Here is a 12,474-nt window from a genome sequence, read left to right as displayed (position 1 = left end):
ACTGGATTCAATACCCTAGTATTGGATATGGGTATGTTTCAAAAAACTTTATTTGAAAAAGCAGGCTGTCAGGTCCTGGTCATATAAAGGACTCCACACTCAACTTGAAATGTTCTCCAGAAGTAAAATTCCACAGGCTTCTCATGTAGTTATCTCACAAGCCATTTTAAAGAGTTGACCTCTGCTTTTTGAGCCACTGTGGGGTTCTCTCTCACTTGAAGATATGATCCGTTAGTAGTATTAGATTTTTGAGGCCCTTCCTTTCAAGTAGCAGAAAAGTGGACCGGGGGTAGAGCCAGATGAAATCCACCTTGCATGGTGTCTTCTAATTTTATCCTTGGGTTGCTTTGCAGTGCTCCACAGTCGCTTCCAGAACCAGTGGCATCAGCACATTGCAGTAGTGCAGAGTCAGAGAGTACCAGTGACTCAGACAGCTCCTCTGACTCGGAGAGCGAGAGCAGTTCAAGTGACAGTGAAGAGAATGAGCCTCCAGAAACTCCAGCTCCTGAGGTACTGTGTCCTGCTAGAGGAAGAGTCTTAAGATGGCAGCATTCTGTCTTTTGGGAATAGAATCCGCTGGGATGCAGGACTGACCAGGAGACTGAGTAGTTCTGTCACATGGGGCAACACTTTCCTGCCCCTGTGCCGTGTTAGAGCCATCTTTTCCAGTTTACTTGTGTCTTACCAAATATTTGCCAGTGGAGATTTGGGGGAGATGTTCTCTCACTCTTGTTTAAAATGATAGGTTCTTTCCTACTGCTAAAGTTGTTTTGATGAGCAGCTCATTAAGAATGTTTGCACACCATTTTCTTTTCTTTAGAAAAAGAAAATTTGTTTTCAGTATGCTGTTCTTTTAATATTGAGAATTCTTTTTGAAATTTTAGGAATGCATGAATTAAGGAAGTTAAAAGGAGTCAGCCTGATTTAGCAAAGGACAGGAATGTGAGCTAGAAATAAGTCACCAGGCGTTCTATTTTTGAATCACTAAAAGCCATGTCTTAAATTGATGGCAATGTGATTTTGTCAGGGTAGTGTTTCTTGCTCCCTTCCTCCCCATGTAAATAGAGATAATTGTTGCTTGCATGTCACTCACCCTTGGGAGATGTCATAAAGATGAACAAACAAATGAGCCTGAAAATCTCAAGCACTAAATTTATATAGAGTATATGTGCTGTTTACTGGATTGTTAAATACCAGAAATTGTTAGTAGGAACCAACAAGGTTGTCAGCTGTCCCCAAAACTTGGAGTAGCAATGTAAACTTTATCCTGGTGAAGGATACTTAATGAAAAGAGTTATTCTGAAAGGCATTCTTCTTACAGTTTTTAGTTTTCATGCACTAGACCAACCCTTAGAAAATTATTCAAGTTGGGAATGCCAGGAAATGGGGCTTTATGTCTAGGGAAGCACTTAAGTTTTCTGTATTAGTCTCAGCTGCCTGGAAAAACAAGACACTAAAGCTGTAGCAGAATACATTTGGAATCCTGTACTGAACCTCAGATGGTCTGAGGAAAAGTGAGGCTCTTACAATAACTGGGTGCCATTTTTTGTTAGCTTTGAATTTATATCTGGCATTGAATATATGCCTAATAAATAATTTTTGTAGTGAATGAACATGGATAATCAACATTAACTGCACTTTGAAGCTCCTTTTAGATTTTTGAGGTTTTGGGGGCTTTTCTTTAACTTATGTGATACTAATTGGAATTGAAATAATTTTCCCGTGCCTCAAGGAAAAGGATATTGAATATGACATGCAGAGAAATTATGTAATGTTCACTTTTAATCATAATGTTTTTGCTTTATGTTTCACCTTATTCAATAGGAAAATCTGTGTGCTTGTTAGATACTAATACATGGTAGAAAATCCATTTAAATAATAAAATTCAATTAAAATAGTACAGATTTGGCTGAATAAAACTTGAAAAAAAGTTTAATCTGGGATTTGTATTAATGAAACACAGCTATGTCTTGCTCAAGATGGTACTGAAGTAGATTTAGAGACCTCTTAGATGTAAAATAAATGTTCCCATCTGCTTGCTTGCTTTTCTTCATTCATTCATTCATTCATTCATTCATTCATTCATTCATTCATTCAAATTGCCTTACTAAAAAGGCTTGTATTTGTTTATATGGGTTTAGGTGAAAATTCAGCCTGGGGATGGTTTGTGTGTTATGGACCAAGGCTCCTCTTCCCCAGGAATGTTTTGATTTTGTACCCAACCCTCCCCCTTCTCCCCTGGCCTTTAAAATAAATACCTGCATTATTGCACATTTCCTGTATTAATTGAGAGTCACATGAACTCCATACTGTGCCAAAGATACTAGTTTGTGTTTCTAGTATATTTTTAATTTCTTCCACTGTGCCTTTTAGGTTTCTCATAGCTTTATTTCTTCTCATTGTTTTGGACTTTTTATTTTGAAATACTTGCAAAATTACAGGACAGTTAAGAAAATATTACAAACCCCATACAGAGAATGCCTGCATACCCTATCACTCCAGATACCCAAATCAACCAATTTTAACATTTTGCCTCATTTGCCGTATCATTCTATCCATGTATCCATTTATCCATCTGCCTATCTATCTGTTTTCTCAATGCTTGAATACAGGTTGTGTATATCATGGTCCTTGAACACTTAATACTGCCATGTACATCTCCTAAGAACAAGGGTATTCAAGTATAGTTAATGAGTTCAAGAAATTTAATGTTGATTTAAAGCTTAGAGTCTATATTCCAATTTTTCATGCATCCCAATAATGTCCTTTAGAGCCTTTCTCCTCTTGTACTACATCCTTTTCCTCATAACATATAACATTTAAGTGTCATTGCTTCTTTAGTTGCTCCTCCTTTGATCTTATTATTTTTCAGTTGTGGAAACATATATACAACGTAAATGTTCCCATCTCAACCATTCCCAAGCATACTAATCAGTGGGATTAATCACATAATATTACAGATTTTTTCTGTAATACTTCTATTTTTATTGGTGGGAAATTAGCTTTTTTATGGTTCCATTCTGAGTCATTTCATTTGTTGATATAGTCCCAATACTTTTTTGAGATATGAAACATGTATAACAGTGAACCAGCCACTATGGATTCCATTTCAGGTTTTGCTTTATAATGTGAATGAAAAATGCAAATGTATGCTTTTCAAAATATATGGGAATCATTGCCTTTTTGCTGCTTAAATCTCAGAAAATGTGAGTCTATTTTTGGTTTCTTAGAGAATGTGCTGAACTACTCAGTTTTCTCATTTGTTCATTGTCCAGTCCTTCAGTAGTAAGCTACTGCATTGATTGCCTACTAGGCTGTTAGTGCTTTCTCATAAATTATTTGAGTTATTTCTTCCGTCCAGCCTTAAAAGTTTGCTAGCCTTCCTTTTACCTATAGAGAAGTAGAAGAACTGAATTCAAACATTTATTTAATTCTGAGTGACTGCTCCCCCCTGCCCTCACTACACTGTGCTACTTCTCTTCTTTTTTTCTGGCCTCATATACTCCCCACATTTATAAAATTTTTTTTTAAGGTAGATATTGTTCATAACTTAAAAAAAAAAAAAAGATTATTTCTCTCCCCTTCCCCCTCTGCGCCCCCCCCCCAGTTGTCTGTTCTCTGTTTTGCTGTGTGTTGTTCTTTGTTTGCTTCTTTTGTTGTCAGCGGCACGGGAATCTGTGTTTCTTTTTCTTGCGTCATCATCTTGTGTCAGCTCTCAGTGTGTGCGGCACCATTCCTGGGCAGGCTGTACTTTCTTTCGTGCTTGGCGGCTCTCCTTATGGGGTGCACTCCTTGCACATGGGGCTCCCCTGTGCGGGGGACACCCCTGCGTGGGAGGGCACTCCTTGCGCGCATTAGCACTGCGCACGGGCCAGTTCCACATGGGTCAAGGAGGCCCGGGTTTGAACCATGGACCTCCCATGCGGTAGACGGATGCCCCAACCACTGGGCCAAGTCCGCTTCCCTGTACATAACTTTTTATTCAAACCCATAGCTCATTCTGAAATACTGTAATTTTTGGAAATTTGAGAGGTTAAGACAGAACAGATGATAAAACATTTACAAAAATCCTTAATAAAAATTTGTCCTATACTTATTTTTCACTTTCAGTTTGCAGAATTTGGGTTGTACCAGTGCCAGAAGGACAGAGGGGAATGTGAGGAAAGGTAGAGAAAAGAAATGAAGGTCAAACTGATTCTCTTCAGAACTTAAACCCTTAAAATTCATTTCATATCTCATTTTAATCAATACATTAGGTAAAAATTTCCCACATTTCGATGCCCAGATAATCTTGACCTTAAAGGAATACTGTCCCTTTTACAACTTTGTATGCTACTTCAGTACCAGAGATTACCCTCTACTACCCCCTTGTCTGAGCACACCAACTCAACTTTGCCCTGTAATTGGACCATGAGCCCTTCTGGACATTTTTAGGACCCTAGTGAAGGAAAATACATTTTATTTTTGTAATGAGGGCATTCCTTTAGGGATTACTAAATGTATCTTATACTGCCCTGGTTTAGGGGAAACCATTCTTATACCAGGAATCGCTCTCCTTTTTGCTTTACACTTATAAATATTCTTCTAAAGAGCATGTCAGTGATTGAGGTACACTTCTAAACACTGCATGTGAGTAAGATAGATCCACACCTTTCCTGAGGAAGTGTTCAGGGTTCATGGTTTTGACTGATTGCCAGACAGTGTGTCTTACTGCCTTGTCCCCACACAGTTAACCAGTGGTATTATTACGCCCTCAATGCTTTACAGGAAATGTTTGACAAGTAATATTGTGTGCTGATCTTTTCTTTACCTTTAATCATTGTGTTTTGGTAGAATATTGAGTATAGTTTTAGATTGCATGGCACAAAATGCCTGGCACATATTAGTTTCCTTCTTCCCTCCTTCCCTAACCATGAGAGCATGGTTATAGAGTTGGTTTAAGTGAAGGGAGCTGTTGGCTCCTCCTAGCTCCATGTGTGTGTTAGCTGACCTTTCCCTGTCCCAGAAACCTTTTACATCATTTCCATATTTCTTTCATGTGTTAAGTTTGCAAGTTTTTTATAGTTGAATTATTTGATGGATATTGCACTTCAGAAAATTGTTGGCAATCTTCCCCTTAAAATTTTTTCCACCTACTGTTCTACTCAGCCAAAATAAAATCAGTTATAATGTAGATGTTCTTTCGATAATTTCCCGATCCATGAGGTATATGATATAATGACTTATACAAACCACCCATCAGAATGGGTCTTAAAGGGAGAGCATGTAGCCTGCCAGTGATGTGTACTGTCCCTAAAAAAAAAAAAAAAGTATAATCCTTGTTTACTTTCTTGTATATTAATATTTTCTATATTCTATATCATGCATAGGCACAATATTATACCTACAGGGATGCTCAAAGATCATATGTTCACCATTAAGACACTACAATGGATCTTGGAGATACAAAGATTTAACAGCCTAGCTGTTAGAGAGACAAGATTGGATGCATCAATGGTTAATTAGCAGCAAAGATTTAAATAACAGTTAACTGTAGATGTCAGAAACTTATGTTTATTTGCCACCTCAGTTGTATTGTGTTCTCTCTCTGGAGCCCTCTCCCTATATTGGCTAGAAACATAGGTGTGTTCCAGACTAGGTTGCCTATAACAAGAAATTTAACGTGTTTGGCAACTGTGCATATTTTAAACAGAAACTAATGCTTGGCTAATGTGAACTCACTTGACTCTTTTTATCAAGGTACACAATTTGAAAATTAGTGTATAGGTTTCATACACTGAGAACTCTGTCATGTATAAATGTTTGCAACATTTTTCAGTAAATAAGAGAAAAGAAAAAAATCTTAGCTGTACTTGAGGGAAAGTCATTTTCTTTTGAAAAGTATGTCAAAAGAGAAGGACAAATTGTATGCTTTATTAATATGTATAAAAGTTCATTTGTTTAAAAGAGGTGGTAGCAGAGCAGGTGTAGCTCAGTGGTTGAGTTCCTGTTTTACATATATACCTCCTGGGTTCAATCCCCAATACCTGGGGGGGGGGTGAGGGGAGGGGGAGGGAAGGATAATGCATAAAATCCAGGATAATCACCAGAACTTATATTCATTAGTTTTCTTCTGAAAATTCTGCATTTTACTTTTATTATTCTCTAGTAGAAAAGTATACACGCCAAAATGTGCTGATTCTCTTAAATTATAATGTAATTTGCATTAGAACAAAATACATTAATAAGATTTCTCAGCAGTTGTCAATGGCCTATTTTTAGTCAATATCTGGTACAACAAAATTCCCATATCACAAAAATTTTTAAGGATTGTTTTAAGAGTTGTAGAATTTGACCTGTTATTACAGGAGGATGAACCCATTCCCACCCCTACCCTTAAATCCCATGTACACAAAAGAATAGTGTATCATTATTGATCAGTTAACACTTGTCCCCTTTTTCCTTATTTTTAGCCTGAACCTCCTACAACAAATAAATGGCAACTGGACAACTGGCTGACCAAAGTCGGCCAGCCATCTGCAGCACAGGAGGGCCCCGGGAGCACAGAGACCCCGCGTCGGCACCAGGAGGGTAAAGGCAAGGGTGACGGCAGCGGCGGCAGCACCGCCAGTCACGAACATTCTGAATCCAAAGATCTTCCCCCCAAAAACCCCGGCAAACTTCCCCGGGCCCCCTCTGAAGGCCCCTACCCTGGCAAGAGAAGCTGCCAGAAGTCTCCTGCCCAACACGAACCCTCCCAGAGGCAAACTGTGGGAACCAAACAACCCAAAAAACCCGTTAAGGCGTCTGCCCAGGCGGATTTGCGGGCCAGTTTGCAGGTGGATAGTGAGCCAGGACTTCTTCCCTATGGCTCAAAAGACCAGACCTCCAAGGACAAGCCCAAGGTGAAGACGAAAGGAAGGCCCCGTTCTGGAGAAAGCAGAGAGCCTAGACCAGCGGTGCCCACTCCCAGCGAAAGGAAGAAGCACAAGAGCTCCCCCCAGCCTCCCTCCAAGGCACTCTCAGGCCCAGAACCCACAACGGACAATGTGGAGGACAGGAGCCCTGAGCACTTTGCTCTCGTTCCCCTGACTCAGGGCCAGGGCCCTCCCCACAGCAGCGGCGGCGGCAGGACGAGTGGCTGCCGACAAGCCGTGGTTGTGCAGGAGGACCGCCGTAAGGATAAATTCCCATTGCCTTTGAGAGACACCAAGTTGCTCTCACCGCTCAGGGACACTCCTCCCCCACAAAGCTTGATGGTGAAGATAACTCTAGACCTCCTTTCTCGGATACCCCAGCCACCTGGGAAGGGAAGCCGCCCAAAGAAATCTGCAGATAAACAGCCGCCCGCAGGGAAGAAGCAGGATTCTGAAAAGAAAAACTCAGACAACTCAAACACATTGTCCAAGAAGAGAAAGGTGAGTGTAGCGAGATGGCCTCCCCCGACATTGTGGAATGTATTTACTATGGCTTGGAGAGCATCTCTGACCCTTTCTTGAAACCCAACCCTGAGTTGTGGTAGAGGAAGCTGGAATTCTTTGTTTTGATCACAACATAGCATTTGCTCATTCAGTCTGGACTTTGATCTGTGCTTACTGTGCTGCAGACCAGATTCTTTCATCAGTCATGCTAGTCTGAGAAAAGATGAGACAGTCCTTGAAAGGGAGATTTTTAAGGGTAATGTAGTGTTTTATTTATTCTGATAACATTGGCATTTACCACTAGGTTCTCTGGGTTTTGCTCTAAAAGTTAAGACCTTAGAAAAACTGAAATATTAACTAATGTTCTGAATTACTGAAGGAACTGCTATATACTAAAGTTTATTCTTGTGGTATGATCTTTTTTTTTTTTTTTTAATTCCCCTCCACCCCCCAATCCCCAGGTGGTTCCCTCATCTGTTCATTGTTTGCTCACCTTCTCCAGGAGGTACCAGGAACTAAACCCGGGATCTCCTACATGGGAGACAAGTACCCAGCAGCCTGAGCCATATCTGGTCCCTGCAGGCTACAGTGTCTGCTGGATTGTGGCATCTGCTCATCATCTTTAGGAGGCACTGGGAACCTCCCATGTGGTAGGCAGATGCCCAACTGGTTGAGCCACATCTTCTTCCCACTATGATCTTATATATATATATATATTTTTTAAATTTGTATAGTCTTTTTTTTTTTTAATTTTCTTTTCTTTCTTTTCTCACCTCCCCCCCCCGCCCCAGTTGTCTGTTCTCTGTGTCTGTTTGCTGTGTCTTTTTCTTTGTCTGAGTCTGTTGTTGTTAGCAGCATGGGAATCTGTATTTCTTTTTGTTGCGTCATCTTGTTGTGTCAGCTCTCCGTGTGTGCGGTGCCATTCCTGGACAGGCTGCACTTATTTTCGCACTGGGCAGCTCTCCTTACGGGGCACACTCCTTGCACGTAGGACTCCTCTTCGTGGGGGACATCCCTGTGTGGCAGGGCACTCCTTGCGCACATCAGCACTGCGTGTGGGCCAGCTGCACACGGGTCAAGGAGACCCAGGGTTTGAACTGTGGACCTCTCATGCGGTAGACGGACGCCCTAACCACTTGGCCAAATCTGCTTCCCATGATCTTTTAAAATATAATATTATATCCATATTTTAACACTCTGGTCACCTCATACCTCATTATTTTAAAACCATCAGAGTTGTAATTTGTGACCTCCGTTAATGACTTCTAATCAGCCAAATGTATAAGTATTAAACATCTGTTTAGGATACCTTATTGAATAGTAATATAGGCAATTATATTGGGAAGTGTTAACAATCTGTGAATATTTTATCGTAGTTTTTTGAAGTTTCATTTAAGGACATAGTGAAAAAAGAAAAATCCTTCATTATTTAAGACCCTCTGTTACTTGGTCATGCCACTATTTTGGATGGTCTATTTTATTCTGAATCTCTGAGTTTTTATTTATTTTTCACTTCTTCATAATGATGACAGATAGGTGAATTTTTCCCCAGTGGCATTTCCGCAGTGTCTGTGATTCAAGTGATTAATCCATGAGGTGAAAATTATAACATGACTTTACCAAATAGTAAAGCATGACTATTTACTTCATAATCTTATGGAATGAGACATGAGGGTGTGTATCACCCCATAATTGAAGCAGACAAGTAGAGTGGGATGGATCCAGTGCTTATTGGGTATGCTATTTTGAGTAGAAGAGGGTGTATTCTCATGCCAGAAAACTTTTTTAATATGGTGTGTGTGCTTTAAAGGTACAAAACTTTATTGTGATGGTCTTGGCTAGGGAAAATCTACCCACATCTTGTATACATGAGAAAGTTTTAAAAATAGACTCATTTGCCTCCTCCTCCTGGGAAATCTTCTATCACCTATCTCCCAGCTACCATATTATTAATATGTACTCTCTACCTGTACCTTGTGCTTTAAGCGTCTTCATGACCTTGAGTGGTGCTTAATAAATAACCAGGGGAAAATGTTAGTAATCAGAGGATCCCCAGACAGTTCTGTCCAGTCCATTCCCTGATGCAAATCTGGAAACATTGCAGCTCTAGAAAGAGAAACTTACAGCTCAAGTAGAGCTTCTCCCTGTTTAGTGTAAGTGCTGTGCCCTCTAAAAGCATTCCCCAGCCCTTGGCTGCACTCCTCAAGGGCAGCTCATTTATCTTTCTGTCTGGAGCATGGAGAAATAATGATCCCCTCATCTTAATCGCATGCATGCTTTCTTGAAAGCTCTGGCAGCAACCAAGCGATCTGACCCTGGGAACAGCCTGGCTCTCTTGTAGTGACAGGCTCAGAGTCTGAATCAGTAGTTCCAAGCCCTGGCTACACATTGTGACCACTTGGGAGCCATGAGAATTGGGTGTCCCTTCCCTAGTGTTTTGTCACTCCCCAGGCAATCCCAGTGCCAAGTGGGGCTTCACTGCGGAGCCCAAGATATGCAAAGCTTGTTTTCTGGATAGGGAAATTCCTGAAGTGTTCTACACATCTTGGATTTAGGCAACCAGGAATTCTTTGCCCAATGTATGCCACTAGTTAGAAACATTACTTAGAAGCTTTTGGATACATGAACATACAAATCAGCCAACTCTATTCTCATTTCCTGATCAGAGAATCAGAGAATTTCCTGTGTCATGTGTTTTATACTTATTGCTGGATCCCAGGTGGGAGATATTGAATATATTATTAAACTTCAAAAGCTTTCCAACTGCCTTGTAAGTCCCCTGGCTTTGCCTGCTCTGTGCATCATGACTGCCACCCTCTGACAAGTGCACTTGTTCCAGTGGGCTGTCCAGCACGTGGGCCCATGCCCCTACAGCAGAAGGGAGGGTACTTTTTCCCAACTTGGAATAGTAAGGATGTGATTTTCTTTTTCCTCATTTTAAGGGTGAACCCTAGAAAAAGCTCTCTGAGGTCATGGTCAGTGCTCGTTGAAGAATATTCTGATCCTTCACATATGTGGAATTTATAGTGTTGTTTATGTAGAGGTTCTTTAGAGTCTCTCCTCTCCTGGCTTAAAGTGTAAAAAGATGACCACAAAGTTAATGGTGACCAGCTACTGTAATGAGGCCATCAGATGTTAGAAAATTGTGCTAGGTATCGACAATGGAGTTTTATAACCTGGCTACAGTTTAGGATTTAACATATTAACTTATTTTTTTCTCTTATATAATTTTTTTTCAAATAATACTTAATATTTAGAACAGTTTTAAGTTTATAGAAAAATTGCACAGAAAAGTACAGAGCTCCCAAATTAACAGTTTCCTCTACTACTGACAGTTTGCATTAGTGTAGCACATTTGTTACATCAATGTACTAATATTGATACATTAGTAACTAAAGTCCACGGTTTACATTGGGACCTGCTCTTTATTGTATAGTTCTATAGGTTTGAACAGATGCATAATGATATGTGTCCACCATTGTGGTGTCGTATAAAAAAAGTTACACTGTCCCCAAAATGCCCTGTGTTCCACCTCTTTGTCCCTAGGTAATTTTTAGACCAAATTTAAATTTTCTAGATTTGGAAAGAAAATTGAATATGAGGAGTACAAAATTATATACAGTCATGCCAGTGCAATTGGGAGCATTCTAAAAATGTACCTGACGTTCATGGTTATCTGTTCGTAAACGCGTTGCTCTAGGTACTTCTATAGGTAATACCCTGCTTAATCCAACGATGGCTTTCCAATGTACTGGTTGACTGTCTTAATAGTTATGTAGACAAATAACTGAACAAGGAGGTATATCTTTTCAAGTCTTTTCCTTTTTCTAAATTGCTTTACTGGCCAAGAAATTTTGACTTTTTTGAAAATTAATTTTAGTGCCATCAGAAATGATGTGTTTTGAGGAGTCGAGAAAGGAAGTTATGGAATGTGGTGGGAAAATGTGCATTTTTATTGCTGGGGACAAGTAATTAATTCAGTTCTTCCTTTCCATCGAAGATCTCACTGCCTTATTTTGGGTCGTTTCTGTAGATTAGCAACCCCCCATTATTGTCATTCAAAATCAAGAATTTGAAAAGTCATCCTTATAATTTCTTAAAGCCACTTATATGTCATTTCATCGTGGCTGTTTTCAAGAATTTGAAAAGTTATCCCTGTAATTTTTTAAAGCCACTTATATATCATTTCATTGTGGCTGTTAGTTATGCTAAGAAGAGCATCATAACTACATGTGTGTGAGAGCTTAGGCCATTCTAATACCTGCATGTTCCCCCACCAAAGAGGGAAAAAAAAGTGAATTAGTTTTCCTTTCTCTCTAGTACTTATCCCAATGAATATAATCTGTTTTCTCAGCAAGGGCTGTCCCTGTTCTGGACTCTAATTTGGACTTGGTGTGTCCCCTGTGTCTTTTTCTTTTTGAAATGTCTTCGGTGGCAAATCACAGGGAAGTACCTGAAGTTCCCAAAAGGCTGCTTCTCCAGTTTTTTTCCCCCCTATTTCAGGTGCTACTAAGCTTATTTGCTTCCCTTCGAGGGGAAGATAATAGAATCATAGAATTTGAGTGCTGAGAAAACTGTAGAGGTCATATGTTTGGCTGCTACTTTTAAAAGATGAGATCCAGAAAGGTTCTAGCATCACTCACTGCTTAGTAAAAGTAGGTCTGGAGTTCCAGTGTGCCAGTCCAAGGATCTTCCCTCTATTTCACACCCATTTTTGTGTGTGCAAGAACCTCTTTGGGGGTTCTTGAGAGAGGCACAAGCTCAGCATAGTAACTATGGAGTTTCCCTTTCAGATGCCTTCCGTCTCTCCCCATCACAGCCAAGCTCCCTATAGACTATATCTTTCCACCTATTAGAAACTCTCGGGCCCTAAATATAGGTCAGTTCTTAAAAGGCCGCCTTTGTTTTTCTTCTGCTACCTACCCAAGCCTAGATGGTGAGCCAGATGCTAGGGCAGGCTACAAGGCTACCCTGGAGGCAGTTCTCTAACAGAAACCAGCTTGGCCTGGCATAGTTTTTATGGTTTTCATTCTTGTCCGTTTGCTTTATTGCCTCTGTAGGTAGAGCAGCGTTT

The 12,474-nt window shown here is 40.2% G+C and overlaps 1 protein-coding gene across 4 annotated transcripts in view; it reads left to right on the top strand.

The window, feature by feature from the left end:
* Positions 1 to 12,474, top strand: part of AFF1 (ALF transcription elongation factor 1) — a 216,813-nt gene that overhangs the window by 185,239 nt on the left and 19,100 nt on the right. For all 4 annotated transcript variants that reach the window (XM_058295846.2, XM_058295849.2, XM_058295855.2 and 1 more), the window contains 2 exons: positions 354 to 510; positions 6,453 to 7,397. In XM_058295846.2, the coding sequence (XP_058151829.1) occupies positions 354 to 510; positions 6,453 to 7,397 (1,102 nt within the window). The remainder of the gene's footprint in view (positions 1 to 353; positions 511 to 6,452; positions 7,398 to 12,474) is intronic.

Source organism: Dasypus novemcinctus, chromosome 1, assembly GCF_030445035.2.
Source record: "Dasypus novemcinctus isolate mDasNov1 chromosome 1, mDasNov1.1.hap2, whole genome shotgun sequence".
Classification (NCBI taxonomy): domain Eukaryota; kingdom Metazoa; phylum Chordata; class Mammalia; order Cingulata; family Dasypodidae; genus Dasypus; species Dasypus novemcinctus.
The sequence above is the reverse complement of the archived record's forward strand: the minus strand, read 5'-3'. Positions and strand labels throughout refer to the sequence as shown.